The sequence below is a fragment of the Thunnus thynnus genome, chromosome 17, assembly GCF_963924715.1.
Source record: "Thunnus thynnus chromosome 17, fThuThy2.1, whole genome shotgun sequence".
NCBI lineage: Eukaryota > Metazoa > Chordata > Actinopteri > Scombriformes > Scombridae > Thunnus > Thunnus thynnus.
This window is the reverse complement of record NC_089533.1, coordinates 7,858,097-7,879,227: the sequence shown is the minus strand read 5'-3', so window position 1 is coordinate 7,879,227 and position 21,131 is coordinate 7,858,097. Positions and strand designations below refer to the sequence as shown.

The window sequence follows — 21,131 nt, the reverse complement described above, 5'->3', positions numbered from 1 at the left end:
AGGTAGCAGGAGTATAAAGTCCAGGCAGCTGCATGCCTGGGCTGGAGCGTCTCTCCTGGTCAGGAGGGTGTACGACAGTTCCTGGTACACAAACTACCAAACAACTTTATAGAGGAAGAACAAGGTTTTATTTACATATCTCTGTATCTTGTGAATTTGCAAGGACTGTTTCTGGACTGTGAACACCCAAAATATGACTCTTTTGAAAACTGTTTGACTCAAAGATTAAACAAAACTCTTGTTGCAAAGTGAAACATTGTACAAACCCAGAGAACTTTATTTGAAATTCTTGTGGAGATCCCAAATACATCAAACATGTCAGACAAAACATTTTCCAGGCTTAAGAAAAGATGGAGACTTTTAATAAATGTCTTAATTTGAATGCAGTAGAGTAGAGAGAGTGCAGATCCACTGGTGATCCATCTTCAACATTATAAATATTCAGAAAGTCAAGTAAGTTCTCCAAAAAGAAAGCATAGATCATAGAAAATACAACATAGAAAAGGCATGTATGTAGGAGAGGTAGAAAAACTCAAAACAGAAATTAAAGCAGTTTAACCTTTCCATTGGACTGTTTGTCTGTGAATGAATCTTGATATTATTAGCGAAAGGACAGGAGGAGTAAGAGTTATGTAAAGAAATACAATGATGCAATGCGGGAAAAGTCAGACAGACACTGATATGACTCTGTGTGTTTGTGGCAGCCTCTTACTCCACTCCGGCCATGTGCTGTGTATTCATACATGTCGGTCACAGCCGCTCACAGTTTGCATTCTCAACACAAAGACCGCAACCGCATAGTCTGATCGCAGGATTGGACACAGTTCAGGCCTCTTACTGTATGTCAGTAATACGCGTACTGGAGTGTGCATGTACTGTACATACAGAGGATTCCTGACATCTACCTCCTGTGTCCCAGCTCCCAGTCCTTATATGGTCAGAATGATCAATACCCGACACATGTTTCATCGCAAGCCTTCTTCATAACATTTCCACCCTCTCTGCTCCAACTGGAGACACAAAACAGAGGGCTGGGAACTCCTACTCGTCTCCTTCAGTTAAATTTTCCCTCTCGCTGCAGCTCCAGCTCCAGCTTCGACTAAGCTCTCGACCTGCTTGGTAAGGATATCGTCCCTGGAAGCCCTTTAAACCGAACCTAAGCTAGTATTCATGGTTGGATTTTCCTCTCAGTCTAGCTGACAATAAGCCATGCACTATTGCGGCTTCATAAGGGGGAGAGATCTGTGGAGGTGTCATATTCATCCCCCAAAGCCGCCCTGAGGGACAGCAGTGTTTGGGTTCAGCTCCACTGCCTGAGCTAATGTGGGTCTGCTGTCTAACTCCCCGCTCCAACGGTTTGTGCCCGGCCACCTGCTGATTCTGCTGGTTTGGATGGACTGCCTGGAGCCCAGACCTAACCTACATAGGCAACATGTCCCTCTTCCTAAAATGTGCTCAAATGCACACACACATGCATACGAGCACACACAGACACAGCACAGCACAATGCCATTTACCTCCCAACCAGAACAAACCAGTGAAGTTAATACAATCCTGAAACTGCACCTCACACAGAAGAAGGCTCACTAAGAGGATTTATTTCTTCAAAAAGAGATAGGCTGTTAAATAATGTGTGTGTGTATTTGGTGATAGCAAATTCCCTATTTGGATTATTTCGTTGCCTTCTCAGTGCTGCTTGATGGTATTTTTTAATACCGATATCCTCTTTCCACCCTGTTTGGTCTTCTAATTCCATAAAAAACCAGAACTTGACAGCACCCTCCCCATGGCACTGAGCTCTGAACTCTATGTGTGTGTATTTATACCGCAAGAAGCAACAGATCAAATGAAGGAGATATTGATTGCCTGAGCTCAGAGAGGAACACTCAGTTTAATTAAGTCAATTATTATGTCACCCCTTTTCACAATTTGCAGCTGAAATTGCAGAAAAATTCTGAGAAATCCTACTAGTTGCTTTGATCAAATTTTGAAATGTTTTATAGATTTTAGTAGAAGCATTTATTGTGAACTCATACTGTCTTCTTATCTCCCTTTGTCTTCTCCTTTCTTCCCTCTATTCTTTCTCCAGAGTCTGTGAGCAGGTGAGAGAGGGACACTGTCTGCCCCACTGTCCAGCGACACCATGAGCTGGAGCTTCCTCACGCGGCTGCTGGAGGAGATCCACAACCACTCCACCTTCGTGGGGAAGCTGTGGCTCACCGTGCTCATCGTCTTCCGCATCGTTCTCACTGCCGTTGGGGGAGAATCCATCTACTACGATGAACAGAGCAAGTTTGTCTGTAATTCGGGCCAGCCAGGTTGCGAGAATGTCTGCTACGACGCCTTCGCCCCTCTATCTCACGTCCGCTTCTGGGTCTTCCAGATCATCTTGGTGGCAATGCCTTCTCTCATGTACATGGGGTATGCTGTCAACAAGATTGCACGATTAGATGAAGCCAAAGGGGGAGCTGGTTCTGCTGCTGTTAGAACAGGAGGAGGGGGCTACACACACAGGAAGCCCAGGAAAATCTGCTTTGGAGCGCGCCAGCACCGGGGCATCGAGGAGACTGAGGAGGACCAGGAGGATGATCCCATGATCTATGAGGTGCCAGAGATTGAACCTCCAAAAAGGCCACGAGATCCACTGCAACCCGCACCCAGACCCAAAGTCCGCCATGACGGCCGCAAGCGTATCCAAGATGAGGGGCTGATGCGGGTCTACGTCTTGCAGCTGGTGACTCGCACAGTGCTGGAAGCAGGGTTCCTTGCAGGCCAGTATCTGCTGTATGGGTTTCGTGTGATGCCAGTGTTTGTGTGCTCGGGTAAACCTTGTCCCCACAGTGTTGACTGCTTTGTGTCAAGGCCTACAGAGAAGACCATCTTCCTGCGCATCATGTATGGTGTCACCGTCCTCTGCCTCATGCTCAATATTTGGGAGATGCTCCATTTGGGGATTGGTACCATCTGTGACATTCTTCGCCGTCGGCGCTGCCCACCTCAAGAGGACGAGTACCAGTTGGGCTTGCTGGGCACCACCGGGGGTGTGGAGGGCTCAGTAGGGGGACCAGGGCCGGAAGCAGGTTCTGAGGGAGGAGTGGGTGGAGACGGGGCTGCCGATTATGTTGGCTACCCTTTCTCGTGGAACACCCCATCCGCTCCACCAGGCTACAACATTGTGGTAAAGCCAGAGCAGATGCCCTACACAGACCTTAGCAACGCAAAGATGGCATGCAAGCAGAACCGGGCAAACATTGCCCAAGAGGAGCAGCAGCAGTTTGGTAGCAATGAGGATAATTTTCCAACTGGAGGGGAGGCCCGTGTGGCTCTGAACAAAGACATGATTCAGCAAGCTCATGAGCAACTGGAGGCCGCCATTCAGGCCTACAGTCAGCAGCACCGGGCAGAGGAGCAGCTTGGGGACAATCAGGACGACAAGCCCCAAAGTAACATCATCCAGGCTCAACCGCAGCCACAGACGCAGACTCAGAAGGAGCGTAAGCATAGACTCAAGCATGGGAAAGGAGGCAGCAGTGGAGGAGGCAGCAGCAGCAACAGCAGCAGCAGCAAATCAGGAGAGGGAAAGCCCTCTGTATGGATTTAAACACAGAAATAGTGACATATATTAAAACCATGTATATATTAAGGATTGGATGACAAGCTGTTGCAGTCTTTCTTGGATACTTAAACACCACTGTGCCTTAAAGAATCCTGCAAGCTGGAGAAGATGTGTTTTTGTGTACTGAGGTGTGTAAAAAAAAAAAAACGTGATGTTGCAGCTGACAATTTGTTTTGTCTGGGCTATCACTGTCAAACTTGAAACATCACACCAACACAAACTGTATTAGGCTACAGTCGTTTTCATGTCTCGTTCTCCTCAAGTCCTAAAGCAGATCATTGACCTCTGTTGTCTTCCTGTTCATCCTTTCTTAGGGATTTGAGCTTTGGAAAATTACTGAATGATAATGAGTTCTGTTGCAAATCAGATTGATCCCAGATTTGGCTTAGCTCTTTTTCTGGCCGCTCCTCTGCAAAGACACTGACTCCATTAATACATTGGCATCCTAATTCTTCGGACATCAAAATACAATGACATCAAGTACCATCATAATGCAAAGGCAATGGGATGCCATGTCATCACTATGCCCTGGCAAACTAAAGCAGTGACTTCATATTGTAATGACGTCATTACAACATAAATGCAATAAAATGAAACAACATAATTCAATGGCAGCGCCTAAAGCAGTGACTTTTTAATGCAGTGAGAGGATCACCTTCCTGAAGGCAGTGTCCTGTCAGTCATGTTCTGTGTCTGCTTTCTCTCCAGAGTCAGTAACAGTCTTATGTTGCTGTGACTTTGCATTTGACCGTGTGTTTGTATATGTTCAGTGTGTGTATTTTGAAACCAGTGCTACACCAGCTGCTGCTCAGGATCTGATGAGTACAGCAGTTGGGCTTTTTATCCAGTCCACATCTGAGATTTCCTGAAAGAAAATGTTCATTTTACACAAGGTGCATAAGCAATCCAGTTTTTTATAACTTCTCAGTTTCTCTCTGGCTCTTTATGGCTGTTGAACAAGGCGCTCAGTTCTCCACTAGTGTTTCCATCTGCCTTGTAGTTGACTGCCCTCTGGTGGTATCTTCCATGATGCTTCCTGTATACGGGAGTAGATATCAGTTGCCAACGCTACCTGCATCCAGCAACACCTTAACCAGTTGTAATGTTCCTTTTCTATTGACAAGCCTCGTGTCAGTCAAGTCTTCCCAGCAGTACAAGTTCAGTGTTAGATGCACAAGGCTGCAATATCACCATGCGTTATGGAAAAGGTTTAAAGCCATTACTATAATATAGTGAGACCAAACACTGTTTGTGTGATGCAAGTGTCAGTGCCAAGATTTTACACTAGGCTGCTATGAGGCCTGGTTGTTTGTAGCTTTGGAATACTGTGGCCATGCTACTCCAATCATGGAAAAATGCCTACGTAAGACCAACCCTTTTTATAAGAGTCACTTCTTTTTTGTATTACAGTATGTGTATTGCTTTTTGGAACAGGATTTAAAATACCAAACTCCTAAATGGAGCCAGTGTTTTATATGAAAACACCCTTTTTTTCAATAAAGGTTTTGTAAAATAAAATACAAAGAAAAAAAGTTCTTTTAAAAATGAATTAGTTGTATGGGTATTTATGGTTATTGTGTTTTTAATTGCCTTCCAATTGTAAAAAATGTGAAATATGACATAATATATTTTTATAAAGTGTAGGCTACAGTGACTTCATGACATAAAGAAAAAAAAGCCAGACTTTTCCTTGTATGTTACAGTATTAGTATTTAATGTATGTAGCAACCCTCTGGGCTGTATTTTGATAAACAATGTTATTCCTTTCCCAACATTGTCCTGAGATCTGTTGAACAGCTGTGTGTGTGGAGACAAACTGGCTAAAGAGATCATCTGGGAAATGGACAGGATGTAACAATTTACTCAAACCATTCCAAGCTTTGCACCACAGTAGCTTTCTAAACAAGCAGTCATTAATTTCATGACAGGGTAGCAAAACCTGAAAAGCTGGCATTTTCTGTCCTGTCTCATATGACAGATCTGCACCTTTCTCACAGAATAGTGAAATAACTGAACAAACAATCCCCCTGTGCTGTATATTCTAACATGGAAACAATGGGAAATAGGAGCCACTCTGATTGGTTTGTTTACCTACAGGCAATCCCAGCCAGCAGCAGACAGACATAAATCACCCAAGCATTTCAGTCAGCTCCTCTCCAAGCTGTTGACACCGGCTCCACTGACGCCAATGTTGATCCCAATAAGCCACAGGTGATTTACTGAGTTTCCCAGTCAGTCAGTCTCTTCCCCTGAAGGCCAATCAGTCCTAATTAAATACTTCCCCAGGAGGAAAAGTTCCCCAAGTATTTGCTGTTGTTTGAATAGATGGAAACAAACTGTAAACAGAATTCAGCTGGAGATGCTTTGCAGTTAGTAAGCAAAGGCCACTAGAGGGCTACTTCCTGTCTGAAGAAGGTGCATTTATAGGAGATGCAGTCGGGGGACTAAAAGACCCCATCTGCTTAAAGTCTGCATGACTGCCAGCTTGGCCTTACAACTCAAAAACTATTCTAGGTTTTGTCGCTCAGATTGGTCTGTTTGTAGGGGAAAGTAAGGAATTCGGGCAGCTATCCAGGTCAAAAGAATTATCTTGTGGCACTGTTATTTATTTGTCTAGCCCTGTTCTCTTTTGTCTATTGAGTGACTGAGAAAGAGAGCAAATGAAAAAGAAAGAGAGTGTGCTCATTGGAAAGAAATGGCTTGAAGAAATGGTTTATTTTCTCAGCATATTGTCGCTGTCCTGTGAAAACCGTGTGTCTCCGAAATGTGAGACTGTGGCTTTTTAAAGACGCACTACGAGCAAACACAGGAGGTGATGGTGTACTGGACTGCATTATATTAAAAAGTACTCCTAATATTTTGCCCCTCTCATGTATGTTAATGGAGTGGACAAAGTATTTGGAACACTTTTCAGTATAATGCACTCCAGTACTCCACCACCACCCACTACAACCTCAACAATAAACATAAAGTAAAATTATCACCTTTCTGACAATGTCAACAAAAACTGAAACCGTATAAGCTTCGTAGAAGTAGAATTCATGACAGAGCTGTTGTACTGGATTACATTAGATTGCACAATTAACTTAATGACCTGGCCGGTTTGTGTAGTGTAAAACCGAAAGCAGTTAAGAAGACATGGTCATTGGAGGAAGGATGAATGAAATTACAATTGTGGGAAAAGGTTATTCAGGTGTGTCACAGCTTTTCACAGGTACAACAGGTTCTGTTTTATCAGGAATTCGTTAGGTTAAGAGTGATTAACAATGATGACATGGGAAATTCTTTTTCAGTTCTCTCTGTACTGAACATTCACATATAAAACAAAAGGTTGGGCACACTTCCTCATTTAGGGGAATAGGAGGGTGTGTTCATCCTTTTGTTTGTGCGTGTGTGTCCAAACTTTTGACTGGTACTGTATAAGTCTGATATAATCAGAGTCTTTTGAGGGTCTATTCATCAGGGATACCACAATGTCCACCAGAAGAAAGACTGTAGTGAGGCCGTGTTGTTTCCCTACATGTTTCTTATAGTCACCCATGTGGGATGTGACAATAAAATTAGTGGTATAACCAGTACAAACTCTGAATCATACATGCATTTTGTGTGTTTGTGTGTTTTTCTATGCCTTTTGTAAAATGTACATATCTTTGAGTGCCATTCTGGTATCCCTTGGCAAATATGTTTGTTTTTTTCATATTCTTTGATGAATACATTTGATTTGCATGTTAAAAGACCTATTTTCCTACAAAAAATAAATCAGAAACAAATATTGAATTAAGTCTCTGCATCTTTTTTTTTGGGGGGTGGGTGGGTGGGTGGGGGTGGGGGGGGGGGGGGGGGGGGGGGGGGGTAGCTGCATAATAGAAATAAAATGTCAGGAAATAAAAGGATTCCCAGTCTTGAAACGTTGAGTATTGTCCTGTTTTTGTTGTCAGTATGAGATGTATGAGATGTGTGAGCAGGGGGGTGTCTGCAGTCCTATCAGGAGAATTAAAGTCGTGTGGGCTGATGCTGTGTCACTGGCAGGAACAACACAGGAGACTGAAGAGATGTCACTTCAGCTCATGTCAGCCATGTCATTTTGTTTGTCACTTTGGCAGTTCATTTGGTGACAGCTGAACTTCAGCTTGTGATGAGAGAACATCTGAGTCTGTGAGGCTTAAAATCACATTAATGCATTAAGACCTCAGTGTTTGTTCCAATTCGACACTGATTTTGAAAAATCACATTCAATAACATAAAATAACTTCCTCAGTACAGACTGAACCATGAAAAATGTTAAGAAATCATCCAGTGACACTTAGGAATTGAAAATATGACATGCATAAAGATGAATATGCGCCCTCACTCTCTTTTTCCACCGTGTGTCTGTCGTTATTAGTGACTTCGCAGCCAAAACTGCCTGGAGAAGAGACAACAAAAATGGAAATGGAAAGTATGTTTTTGTGATTCTCTGAAATAAAAAATTAAAAAAACTTTCCCTTGAGAGACTGGCCGTTGGGAATGTGCAGAGTGCTCCAGCTGGATGTACAATGAGGTCACTGCCGATATGAGCACTCTCTTGGATGGCAACTTGTGGCAGCGGGCTATTTTCTCTAAAAAGAAACAAACATTTCACTCCATTAATGGCCTAATTGGCCGGATGCACTAACCCAACGTGGATGTCATTTTAGAGACGGCGCACACAAGCTACCATTATCAATTTGTGGGCAAGGAATGAAGATAGGGACAAAAAACTGCTTCAGTGCTTTCCAAGGCTTCCCTGGTCTGTTTTTTCTTTAATCATCCAGATGTTTGCATGTCTGGTCTTCATGTAACGGTGGGATGCCCTCCAGCAGGGCACGCAGAAGAAACTTAGTGAACTGGAAGGTTCAGTAATGTATCGGCCACTGATATCACAGCTGTATGAAATATAGAAAAACATGAGGCCAAATAATAAAAAGAAATATAACAATGGATTCATTCATTTGCAAACACAGTATACCAGCATACTATACATATATCTTACACCAGGTTCTAATTTGTACCAAACCGTAGCAAAAAAAAGATGAGAATCAATAGCTAATAAATCTCTATCCAGCCATGACATGAACACTGAGCACAAACTGTGCCCTAAAACTGGCCCTATGTGCTGTTTGTAAGTAGAAATACTGCATCCCAGTGACAAATCTTGGCAGGTTTGGGACACTTAATGGCTCAAAGACACTAAATCATGCAAACTGAGACGTCTAGGGGAAAAGCTTTTTTTTTTTTCCGTCTGGTTAGACAAGTGAACTCCACTCCAGCCAAAGAATACATACAAGTAACTTTCCTGAAAAATATTTATTAACTTCAGCTTCATTTTCCCTCTCACCTCGTGTTGTTTACAAAACAACAAAACAAAACAAAATTACAAAACATTCACAAAATTAACTCACCAGGAGTTCTCAAGTTTGGTCACCTACATCTCGTACATAATTTATCTCTATGACACCAAAAAGTCACTGTAAGACTTAAAAGTATGAGAGTGACTGGTAATACTCCCAGTTGAATAAGACCCTCACAAGTTTTGACTCAATGAGAAAAGATCTCCTGAATGTGTTTACAAGTGATATTATTTACCTGTTTAGTCCTTGCCTTCAACGCTCATTTATGGTCATCTGATAACCACAGCCTACAGAGTTGCAAGCATGATGGTTTCCAGTCAAGGCTTCTGGGAAACAACCCTTTACCCTTCCCTTGCACCACATCCTCCAGCGTCAGTCAAACGGAATTAAAACAAGCGAGCAGAAATGATCCCATCCACTCCCAGCACCGGCTGTATATAACAATAGTGTGATCAGTATGTAAAGGTACCGTAATATTTTTCAAAGTGGTTAAATGTCTGATGTGCTTTTTAACAAAAATGTCAAAAAAGATTCTTTACATTCAATGTGCTGGTGCTTTCATAAGATGTTAGAGTTTTCACAGCCAGACAATCTTTGAGTAAAGGAGGTATTTGATTTTCTTAAAATTACATTCAGCTTGATCTAAAACTTCCCATGATCAATCAAATAAGGCACTACAATATAAACCCCCCCACCAAGGCCTCACAAAGGCTTCCCAGTTAAATCAAAATAACTCCCTCTAGATTCCAGCTGGAACATTTGTAGTAATAAATACAGCTGTAAATACACTGCAAGACTGTTTGCAGGATTTTTATAGTCTTATGGTTGGTGCGTTTTGATTTCAGTGCAAATGTCTTGGTTGCTGATAGGCCAGCTTAGTATTAACTATAAGTTTCTGCATCCACCTTGCTTGGACCCAATTCCTCCATGTCATCATCCAAAATAGATACATCCATTCATTCAAAGGTACATGAATGACTTCATGAGTGACTGGCTTCATCCAGAGGCTACAGAGAAGGCACTGTGCTCCTGAGCTGTCAGCTGTCCCCAGGTCTGAGAACTACTTTGCACATGGTCAACAATTTCCCAGGTGAAGTTTGAGCACGCCCTGAGTGTGCAGCTGCAGCAAAAGGTTAAACTCAGTAGGCATGGCGTGGATTGCCTTAGCCTTCATGTTATCGTAGTAGTGATTAGTCAGGGAATAGAGTTCGTGTGGGTGATTACTAAAGGGCCAGAACCCATACAGTTGCACATTGTTACAGACTTCCAGTGCCATGCTAACCATCATCAAACCGGTGCTGAGCCGTCCTGCTTTTAGGCCCTGGCTGCGCCAGAAGGCAGCCAGACTCTGAAGGTACTCAGGGTTGAAGAAGACGGGACGAGTAGGGCTTTTAAAATCCTCAATGGCGTAAACGACCCGCAGGGACACAGGAGTATTGTGGCCGAAGGAAAAGGCGGGAAGGAGAAGCAGGGAGTTTCCGTAGGTTTGCAGACTCTCCACAAACGGACGGCGACGACCCATTAGAGCCCCATACCTGGGGAAAAAAACAGCATATGTGAAGTAACGAGAAGAGGAATATTACTTGGTGACAATCGAATGAGATTCATTCGCTCGCTCACTTCTCAAAGAGGATGCTCGGGTTCGCTGTCACAAGATCAGTCTTCATGCCCACATGTTTCTCATAGCCATCTTTCAAAGGTGGTAGATTGCACCTGAACAAACAACAAAGAATAAACTGAAATGTTTATATGGAATTTCAACAGAGATGAGCATAATTTTTGTTGATTAATCGTCATCAGCATCTCAATTAACTACGCTGGACACCTGTCTCACCTCATAACAAACTGAGCTGAATCGATCGTCTTTCCACACTTGCTGTCGGTCAAGATCCCTCCGTTCCCGACAACAGCGCACGTGTCCCATGTTTTATTTAAGAAAGGATGCTCCTGAATTCAACAGACAAGGAATTACTATCATTAAACAAAATAAAGATATTGTATCTACTGTTTATGATATACTGTGCGTTGAAGACAAAAAACTCGTTGAGGGAGGGACATCTATACATTTATTTTGATTAATTTTATTGTTACTATGGTTAGTAAGGATATATCAGCTGTTCCCTAAAAAATCAGGCAAAAGAAGGCTGCATTTCTCAGCCATATTTGGCAAAGCCTTTAAAACAGGACAGGCCTGGTGAGACTGTTATGACATATTTGGTCTAAAAAGGCAGACTTCAGAGCCTGTGGATTGATACCCAGCACTGGAGTGAACACATTGTGATTCCTGAAACAAAATGTAGCCTCTTACGCTCAGATGTTAGACCTCATTGCAGGTTACTCAGGGCAGAACAAACATAGTACCACCAAAGGCTCAAATGTTCAGTGCTATTGTGGTTTTCACACTGATCATGAAAATGTAAATCGAGGTTTTAGCAACACTTTATTGTGGCCTGGGAATAGTTTGGATTTATCCAGTGGTTAAATGTTTGACCGCACTGTTACCAAGACACATACCAAGAGCTTCAATGATATACATCATCTTCATCTTGTGCGTAAAACCAAATCAGCTACACACAAAACCTGAGAATGTTGAGAACATGTGCCATATACATGAGCAGTGAACTCTAACCAACGGTGGTTATCAGTCCTCTCTTGGCAACAGCCTCGGAGTCATGTCTTTCACTACTAAGTGGTAATACCTGCTGATGTCACCCTTCATAAAAGCTAACTCTGTTGTGCGTGAAAGCAAACATCAGATTCATTTACGGGTGAAGTAATTAAAGGTGTTGTTTCAATGTTTTATGGTGTGCTCTTTTGAACTGTCTGCTTGTCCAGACACGCAACAGGGGCATCAGGTGATAAAATAATATATGATCTAGTTCATGTTCAGCTTTTTTATTTGGATGCTGGGGTGGGGCAAAAATATTACAGTGCTCAAGTCCATCTGTTCCCAGTTCCTTCATTTGGTGAATTGAGTGGCTTTTTTAAATTAATGTATTTAATTTACTATTTTATTACTATAAATAGTCTATAATAGTCAAAAATCAAATCTTCTCTCTCTCATCCTGATCTTGAGAAGGTCATACATGCTTTTAGGGCCCTTCTGGCTGTTCATATGTCACGGCTCAAGACTAGTGAGTAAATAAGTAAACTTTATTTATAAAGCGCCTTTCAACACCAGAGTTACAAGGTGCTGTACAATCCAAAAAGAAAAAAGAAAAATAAAATAGAAATGAAATTAAAAAAAAAAACAATAAAACCATAAAAACTACACAGAGGGAAGACAGAGAAGATGGATACAACAATAAAAACTGCGAAAGAAACACAGAGTGCAATCACTGGTGATCAAAGGTGACCGGACTTTTTCAGTCAAGGCCACTCAGCTCTGGATTTCCCTGTCTGAAGATCTGAGGCTTGTAGAGTCAGTGACATCCTTTATTATAATTTCCATTATAATTATTTTTAATCTTATACCAGGGATATTTTATTCAAGTTTTATTTTATTTTAATTGTCTGATTATATTTCTTATCTCTAGTACTTAAATGTTTTAACCATGTAAAGCACTTTGTAACATTATTTTGAAAAGTGCTGTAAAGTTTCTTCTTCTCCTTCTTCTTCTTCTTCTTCTTCTTCTTCTTCTTCTTCTTCTTCTTCTTCTTCTTATTATTATTATTATTATTATTATTATTATTATTATTATTATCATTATTATTTTAGTATAAATATATTATTTTGACATACTGGAGGAGGATATTGCAGTTTTTTTTGTAAGTCAAGTAGGACAAATTACACTTTGTACTTTGTATTCACAGTTTTTATTGTCTTGTTTATTGTGTTCAAAATCAATGCAATAAGGATGTGAACTGAACAGCAAGTTTAACAGTCAATATAACTGAGTGAACTCTCCAGATGGTGAAGAGACACGTGCATACTATAGCCATGATAAGAAATCTTTTCACAAGACAGAAGATAAAGAAGTGTCATGGCTCTTCACTCTGTGGCTCATAATTATATTTATTCTTATTTTGTAAAAAGCATTTAAATGAACAATTTTGGATAAAAAGACGATTTAATGTCATTTCTGACTCTGAGTTTTGTTGGTTTCACTCTGTGTAGGAATATGTGTCCTGTGTTGTTTGTCTAGTTGTTGTAGTGTTTATGTTTTAATTGTGACCTGCCAAAGAACTGCCAAAAAAAATTAATTTTAAGCTAACTCTGTTTAATATTGTACATGGTCCCATATGAATAATAATAATTTTATCTAAATAAATAAATAAATATTGTCCTGTGTTCATGTGTAATGCTACAGGCTCATGTCACAATGAAAGGTTGTCATTTGTCTTTTTTGAGTGGTTGCCACACTTCAAGAAAAAGCTTGGCAACTTATTAATATTATAGGAATGAATAATTAAAGGGTCTTACTGTTTTGTGCAGCTCAGCATCTGGTTCAGAGTTAATCAGGAACAACTCAGTATGTCAAGTCGAAGATATTTATTTATTAACTAGTAATGAACTACTAGCAGATACTGTAATTACTTAATAAATTATGAGGTATTTACAGTATCTGCTATTATGTTACTTATCAACCATTTATCAATTATAAATTATTATCATTATCGATTAATTCCTCTCTAGTTACATTAACAAAAATGATTTCACAGAGTTACTTTCTATTCTCACATTGTAAAATGTCCCTAAATGTGTGTTAAAGCATATGCTGAAGTCACCTTATATGCAACATACATGAAAACATTTGACTATAGATCAATAAGTCCTCTGTTCAAAACTGGGCAAACCAAAAGTTTTTCCCAAAATGTTTTATATTTTTTATTTATTTTTAAAACATTTTCATAACAAATTCTTAAAATGCAGAAGATGTTCTCTTTGTTTTACACAACACAGACTTGCAGAATTAATAAACGTATAAAGCGACTGCTACAAGACACTACATTTGCTTTAAGCATGTTACATGATTAAACCAACATGTATTTAGTGTTTGGGGTAAACAGAAAGAAGTGTGCGTCACTCCGTTTAACACCAGCACCTTACCAAAAATAAACCAGTCTGTGTCATGTTTATCAAAGAGCCAACATGTGAGCAGACACATGACAAGCAGTGAAATAATCACTGTGGAACAACACTTGAGGAACAAGCAAGACACCAAGCAAGCAGCTGATGTTGTGATAATATTCATGAATGACGAGTAGCATACCTTTGCAAAGGTGCTGAAAATCTCAGAGTTCACCAGGAGGGTCCTTTTCTTTTCCCCGTCGTATACAAGCTTTGTTCCAATAGGAGTGTTGGCCTGGGTGATGATCGCCTTATCGAAGCCATTGCACTTGGTTCTCAGCTGAGATCTGGGGAACCACAAGGACTTTGTTAAATAGCAAAGCTGACTGACAGAACTGACTGAAAGCAGTCTTGGGTCCTCAGTAAAGACTCTCTGTCACCATAACTCAAATGACCTCATAAATGGTTATATTTAGAACAGTTGCATGTCAAGTTCCTCTATTGTAACACACATTTTTTATTTTCGCTTCTCCTTACATCTAGTTCTTCATCTTTCTACCAAAACAACATGGACACAAAGCTCACATGGACCTTTGTTTAAACCTTTGAGAAGATGTTGGCTTTTTTACCTAAACTTTTGGTAATTGTCCTCTTGCCTCCTCCAGGTTTGAGAGTAACTTTCTTTTACTTTGTTGATAATTGCCCTGTGACACACAGACACAGACACACACACACACACACACACACACAAACACACAGTCAAATTTGTAATCTCTGGTGGTTACATCACTTAAGTTGATGAAGACATAAACAAAAAGGTCACTTAAAGATCCCCTCCAGGCATGTATTAAAGGTAAAGTCAGTGATTCTAATTCAATACATTTTTTGTCAAATTCAATATCTCCTCATTGTCCGCCAGTTGTCCCTTCTGTGTGTTGGTTTCTGAAGAGTGGTTTTGAAGCTCAAAGTTGGTGGCTCCGGCCATCGCCATCTTGGCAGTGCCTGACTCCACCTAACTCCCCGCTAATCCAAAATGGGCAAAGAGGTGGAGCTGAGGTGAGCCGAATGAAGCCTGGTTGCTGAAACAAACCACCTAGCGGCTAGCAACCTGTCACTCAAAGCAGCCACATCCTTAATTATGCATAACTTTACGGCTTAATAAAATTCACACCCCGCACAGTTGTTTGATTTTGTCATATTTCTCTTTTGGCCGTTGCCTTCACAATGGGTGGCCATGAATTTGGGGGGCGGAGCGTCTAAAGGAGCACAAAGAGAGTAGTATATTTGTTTAGGTGTGTTGTTATATCAACAATCTTTCTGCGGAATGACTGACTCTACCTTTAAGACATATAAAAACACTCTGCTTGGAACAATAATGTGTGTCTGATATGTTTTTTTCCACAAAATAAGACTTTAAAATCTTTAAAATGGCATTTACTTCCTCTCCCTTACTAAAAATTTTAGAATATATGAATATGCAAATATATTTCATCACAGAAGTTGAAGTGCTGGAGACAATATGTCTCCTACTTCATTGTAAAGTCCATTATCAGTGTTTGTGCACTGAAAGCTTCTAGTTTCCACATCACATTTGTGTGAGTTGCATACTGGACCATGATTGGCCTCCAAACTAGTTGTGATGCCATAAATCCTGCTCATAGGCCCGTCCTTTAAAATTGGATTTTCAACAAGCACAGAGAAACTTTCCACTTTCACCAGATGAACATGAAAACAGCTTTCTAGTGTCAAAACTCTGCACTCTGCTCAAAAAGCGACTCAACTGAAGCAACGATTAACAAAAAACACATTTTATGTGGAGGGGAACTTAAAAGAGAAACTACGAGTGTTAACTCTCACCTGCAGTCTTTACAAAGCCTGCCAGGGCTTTTTTTTTGAGGAGGTGGTTTGTAAGGTTCCACATCACTGTAGAAACACAAAGATGAGAAAAATGCAGAGGCCAGAACACAGACAATCGAATCTGATAGGGGCCCGCATTGTGTTGCGTTGGCCTCATGACTGTCTGTCTGTTATGTCAGCAAAGAAGAAAATCCTGTTCTGCACAGTTAGATCTGATGTCGGCATATTATTTGTTTTTTTTTATCTTATTCTAATTGACTCACAAAAAATGTAAACAGAAAAATAGAAAATACAGAATTCTGACAATTAATTAACAAACAATTGAGTCCTACCTTTGTTAACCCTCCTGAACAAATGTGCAAGTTTGAACCAAACCCTCTTCCCCACCCGTCAAACAATATCAGTCATAAACATTATTACTATCCTTCAATTCTCACTGTACTCACATCTTACAACACAGGTAACATACAAGGTTAATACTGTAGAGCAGTACTGACAGAAGAAGAAGACATCAATTACCAGTATTAACTTAATTCAAAAGGAGAGAAAAATAAAATTGAATAAAATAAAAATGGTGGATTGGATTGGATTGATTTTTATAGTGACATTAAGTACTTCTCCACTGGCACCCATGTTTCAGTGTATTCTGTCTCATTATTTTGCAGTCTAGAAGCTACCTTTTCTCACTTAGTGACTTCTACTGCAATACACATGGTGAAATGTGACAAACATTGGGTGAACATATCTATGGAAGCCCAGTATTAATGTCTAAATGATGTTTTGACCTATCATTAGGCCCTGCAGTGTGTATCTGCTAAGCTTCATACTGTAACAGGTAACACTATACTCTAGCTCTGACGTAATGTACCTTTATCTGCCCTTGAATCAGAGAATATAACATTGGTGGCATGTTTCCCAACTTTTACATTTACAATACTATCTACATCAAGTTATGCGACAGGCAGTTTTAGTTGAATGCTATTGCGCAAACGACACACCTAATGCACCTGTAAACCTGGTAGTGACGCGACTTAATTTGGTGAAGGCATAAATAAAAAAAGTCACTTAAAGATCCTCTCCAGATATTTTTAAAGGTAAACTCAGCGATTATAATCCAATACACTTTTTGTCTGATTATTCTGCAGTCTTAAAAGCTACCTTTTCTTAATTAGTCATTTCTACTGCAATACACATGGTGAAATATGTTAAACGTTGGGTGAACATATCTATGGAAGCCCAGTATTCATGTCTAAATGATGTTTTGACCTATCATTAGGCTCTGCAGTTGGATCCACTGAGCTTCATACTGTAACCGGCAACACTATTCTCTAGTCCTGACCCAATGTACCTTTAACTGCCCTTGAATCAAAAGGTTGAACTTTGATGGCCCATGCACTCCATCGCATCCATTAGCATGGCATGCAGTTTCACCTGAATGCCATGGTACGAACCACACCTGACACACCTATCAACCATTAAACCAACTTGAATATTAGCCACAATATATTTATTTGTTTTCCAAGTCGCTGGTTGTTGAAATGTACCAAGCTAATTACATTGCCTTGCTTATATCTGCTTTGGATATCTACCCATGATAATAACAGGCACAATAATAACTGACAGGCAGCTTCATTAAACCATGCCATCTTAACAAAGAAAAAAGTTGATTGATTGAGGAAGTTTGAGGAATGTAAGAATGCAGGTAAACCCACACGGTCATCAGGTTGTCACCCTCCCAATATCTGGTGTTTGTTATTTGCTGAGTTTGATCCGAGAAAGATCAACAATGTATTCCAGCACTGCAAAACTAGCACCCTATTAACCTGCACATTCATCAATAAACACTGAAGCAAATAGAGTTTTGCATTCAGGGATTCTTATCGACTGAGGAAAGTGTAGCAGTAAAATTGTCAGCATTGCAAATCATAAATGAACAACCAGTGTACACAGACCTTTGTTACTGTTCCACACTTCAGCAATGTATCTACGTATGTCCATGGCAGTGTCTGTGGTCTGTGGTAGGCTATGTTCTGCTTGTAAATACAGCTTGTTCTCTTCCTGTTTTGTTACGTTTCTGACAAGAACATAAGAGCTAAGATTTTTTTTAAAAATCTGCCTGATTCCCATTCTTCACAGAGTCTTACACCTGTAGGACTATAAGACTGAAAATCTGACAACTTATGAGAGACTGCAAAAGAGCATTTCATTTCAGATTGGTGTTTTTGTGCTTGCTCCTGTTCCAGCCTCTCCAATTCTATTTCAAGTGACTCTATAGATTCATTGTTTGTGTACGCAAACAAGGCTGTTTGCATATAAAAAAAAACAAGTACTTCCTCACTCAATGTTCCACACATAGAAAACATATGAACACTTTATAATAAGGGTACAAATCATACAGAAGTAATGCCAAACTAATGCATGACTCACGTTACTTTATGTGATTAGTTGACACTTAATAGATAATCAATGAATGAATGTAAATTGGCAGGTAGTTAAGCATTACTTAAATATATGTTTTCTACCCTTATTATAACTTGTTACCAGAAAAACATATATAACATATATATAACATATTAACCTGTCAGTTATTCAGTTCATTTTCCAAAATTCTATGCTAGTATCTTTACTTTTAAGAATGTGTAGTATTGTGAAATGAATCATGATATGAAAGCACAGATACAATAGGTGGTTGGGAAAGCGACACTTACTTGTCAAGTATGTACCAGGTGACAGTGGTCAGCAGGCTCCCCAAACAGAGGAGAATGAAGATCAAAGAGATATGTGAACTCAGTTCCCTCATACCTCTCCCTTCCTGCTAACTTCACCCACTCGCCCCCTCACCTTCTGTCCCTTTCTCTGCGTTGCTTCACCTTTCTAAACACCCGTTATCTCTTTTCTATCAACCTCCCTCTGTCGGCTCGTTCTCCTCTCGCTGTACCTTACACACGCTCTCTCTCTCTCTCTCTGAATGGTGTTAATCTTTTGCCTCTGTGCTTTCTTATGTTTCGTTTTATCCCTCCACCCCCCACCCCCCTCTTTCCTCCTGTCTGATTTGACTTTACTGTTTCTCTTCCTCCTTGGGTGAGTAAGACATGCCTCCTCAGTTATCAGCCTGACGGCTCGTTCTTGTTCTTGTTCAGGCAAATCCTCTGTCTTCTGTGCACCTCTACTTTGTCTTCCCTCTCTTTCTGTTTGTGTCCAGGTCAGCTTAGTTGAAATCGGTCTTTTGTTGCTCCACATCCTTCTTTAATCCTTGAGATGTCTCTTTGGACCACCCATCTTCCTCCCTCTGTCTCTCTTTTTCTCATGTGTTCCTCTCACACAAAAAAACTCACAATCCTACTTTTCAGTGTAGTCCCAAAGCTAAAGCTTCTTCTGTACTCCACCCCCTCCGTGGAGCCCCAGCCTTTCCTCTCGGCTTCTCCCTCCCTCCCCCAGCCATCCTCCGCCCACACCCCTTAAGCCCCTCTCCCCGTAACACAAAAAGGAGGCAGTAACATGAGTGCCCAGTACTGAATTAGCCTACAGTTTGCCTCTTGACTAGTGTGTGTGTGTGTGTGTGTCAGGAAACCAATGAGTTCCTCGTTTCTCAAACCAATGAGTGGCAGAGCAGGCAACGGGCACAGGCTTCCCATCCAATCATAGCAACTATTAATATCCCCCAAACTCTTACCTACAAGCACACAAGCCTCTTTTATTCCAATGTGAAACTTTGCCAGCCTTAACAACTACTCTCTGACAATAAAAGAGTGTTCCTCAGTTTGATAGGTGGGAGGGTGTTGGGGGCCAAGGAAGGGAAGTCTTCACCCAGCTGAGATGGGAACCTGGTTCTCACATGGTAGCGCTGCTGGCTGAAACAATGATGCAACGTAACAACCGGTGGAAATGACATGAGCAGAAAGCCTGAGGCAGCTAGACAGAGAAAGCAGAAGGCAGAGAGAGGTGGGTGAGTTGATGCCCAGGGGAGGCATAACTCATCCGTTGTTTGGCTTTCATTTGGGAGCTGTGAAGCCAGCTGTGATGGAAGGGGAATAAAAGCTTTGAGGAAATGTTAGAGTTATGGGGAATATATTGAGCGTATGGGGAGCATTTCTCAATAAATTCCCACAAACAGATGGCCACACCCAGTCGCCCTACATTTATCCCTCCTGATTTCGGTTTTGAGTGGAAAACTGCATGCTGAGCTCCTTCCCCTAAAGTCATAACGCCTTGTAACTCCATGCTGTGTAAGCTGAATTGTACCACAGCAGTCCCACCACCCCACACACAGAAAATCCATAACAACAGAGGCTTTGGAAAGTTTTTGTTTTGGCAGTCGTCAGGGTTTACAGTAACCTTGCCTCGTTGGGCTTGTTTGAGGTTGCTTTGCTGTGGCCAGACGAAAGACAGGGAATGATCAATAAAGAAGGTTTATGAAACTAATATCATCGTGCTAATAGTACCAATAGAAACAAAGGGTTGTTGAGGAAATATAAAGTTATACTTAACCTGCTTTTTACCTCAAACACACAGTCATGAAACGCCTCTCACAGGGGAAAGTGTGCTATGCTGGCAATGGTGCCATAATGACTGTACTTTCTGGGTTTTGCATCATTTCTGATATTCAATGTTTCCTTCTGTGCAGGGTTTTTTTTTCTAGACCTGAGATAATCTCGTCCTGGACTGGAAACAAACATAAATGGCTCTTTACAGCACCGACGTTTCCTGGATGTATCTTGATCAGGAGAGAGATAACAACCTCAACCATGAGAGTGAGGACTCTGGGAGAATACACACACCCATGACCTTTCATGCGTCATGTGACACTAGCAGGAATGTGAAAAGAAATGTGGGAAGAACTGTTCTCTCCAGCATGGAAGCAATAAGAAGGCTGTGGGGCAAGAAAAGGGGAGCCACAGCCCCACTACTGTATCATTGAAGAGGTATAGCAGCAAACACCTTGCTTCTCTGGCGCTCTGTTAAATCAAATATCCAGACCTCTCATCTGGTTTCCCCTCATTACAGGCCATCCTGCAGCCTCCCGCGCACTTTAGCTTATTACAGACAATGCCATTTCCATCCAAAGACTCCATAAGCTATTTAACCACATTATAGCCAAAGAAGTGATTTTTCAAGATGACATTCGTAATCTTGTAACACATGGATTTCTGACCCTTGTGCAGCTCTTGTGTGCCTCTAGAAAGCCCCCGGTCTGTTTTACTCAGCATGAATGAATCATGCTGTTATCTTCTTCTCAGTGATTGATGATTGCGTAATTGAGAGGTAACTTTTTCTCATG

At 40.9% G+C, this 21,131-nt stretch overlaps 2 protein-coding genes across 4 annotated transcripts in view; one reads left to right on the top strand and one right to left on the bottom strand.

Annotated features, from left to right (window-relative positions):
• gjc1 (gap junction protein gamma 1) overlaps positions 1-7,387 on the top strand; it is a 46,644-nt gene extending 39,257 nt beyond the window's left edge. For all 3 annotated transcript variants that reach the window (XM_067570443.1, XM_067570444.1, XM_067570445.1), the window contains exon 2: positions 2,090-7,387. In XM_067570443.1, coding sequence (XP_067426544.1) covers positions 2,144-3,601 — 1,458 coding nt within the window. In that variant the 5' untranslated portion in view covers positions 2,090-2,143 and the 3' untranslated portion in view covers positions 3,602-7,387. The remainder of the gene's footprint in view (positions 1-2,089) is intronic.
• Positions 7,388-9,834: 2,447 nt separating this feature from the next.
• Positions 9,835-19,238, bottom strand: st8sia6 (ST8 alpha-N-acetyl-neuraminide alpha-2,8-sialyltransferase 6). Its single transcript, XM_067616364.1, has 7 exons — positions 18,562-19,238; positions 15,854-15,919; positions 14,626-14,700; positions 14,199-14,343; positions 10,820-10,932; positions 10,606-10,698; positions 9,835-10,520 (listed from the first exon to the last, which is right to left on the bottom strand). Exons 1-7 carry the CDS (start codon positions 18,651-18,653, stop codon positions 10,061-10,063), a joined length of 1,044 nt encoding a protein of 347 aa, XP_067472465.1. The 5' UTR covers positions 18,654-19,238; the 3' UTR covers positions 9,835-10,060.
• Between the last annotated feature and the right edge of the window lie 1,893 nt (positions 19,239-21,131).

Excerpts from the sequence above, each read along its gene's own strand:
- st8sia6 (XM_067616364.1), bottom strand. The coding sequence starts at position 18,653 with ATGAGGGAACTGAGTTCACATATCTCTTTGATCTTCATTCTCCTCTGT. Across the intron at positions 15,920-18,561 it reads ACCTGGTACATACTTGACAA|TGATGTGGAACCTTACAAAC; the intron begins GTAAGTGTCGCT and ends GTGTTTCTACAG. Across the intron at positions 10,933-14,198 it reads TTTTCAGCACCTTTGCAAAG|GAGCATCCTTTCTTAAATAA; the intron begins GTATGCTACTCG and ends TGTTGAATTCAG.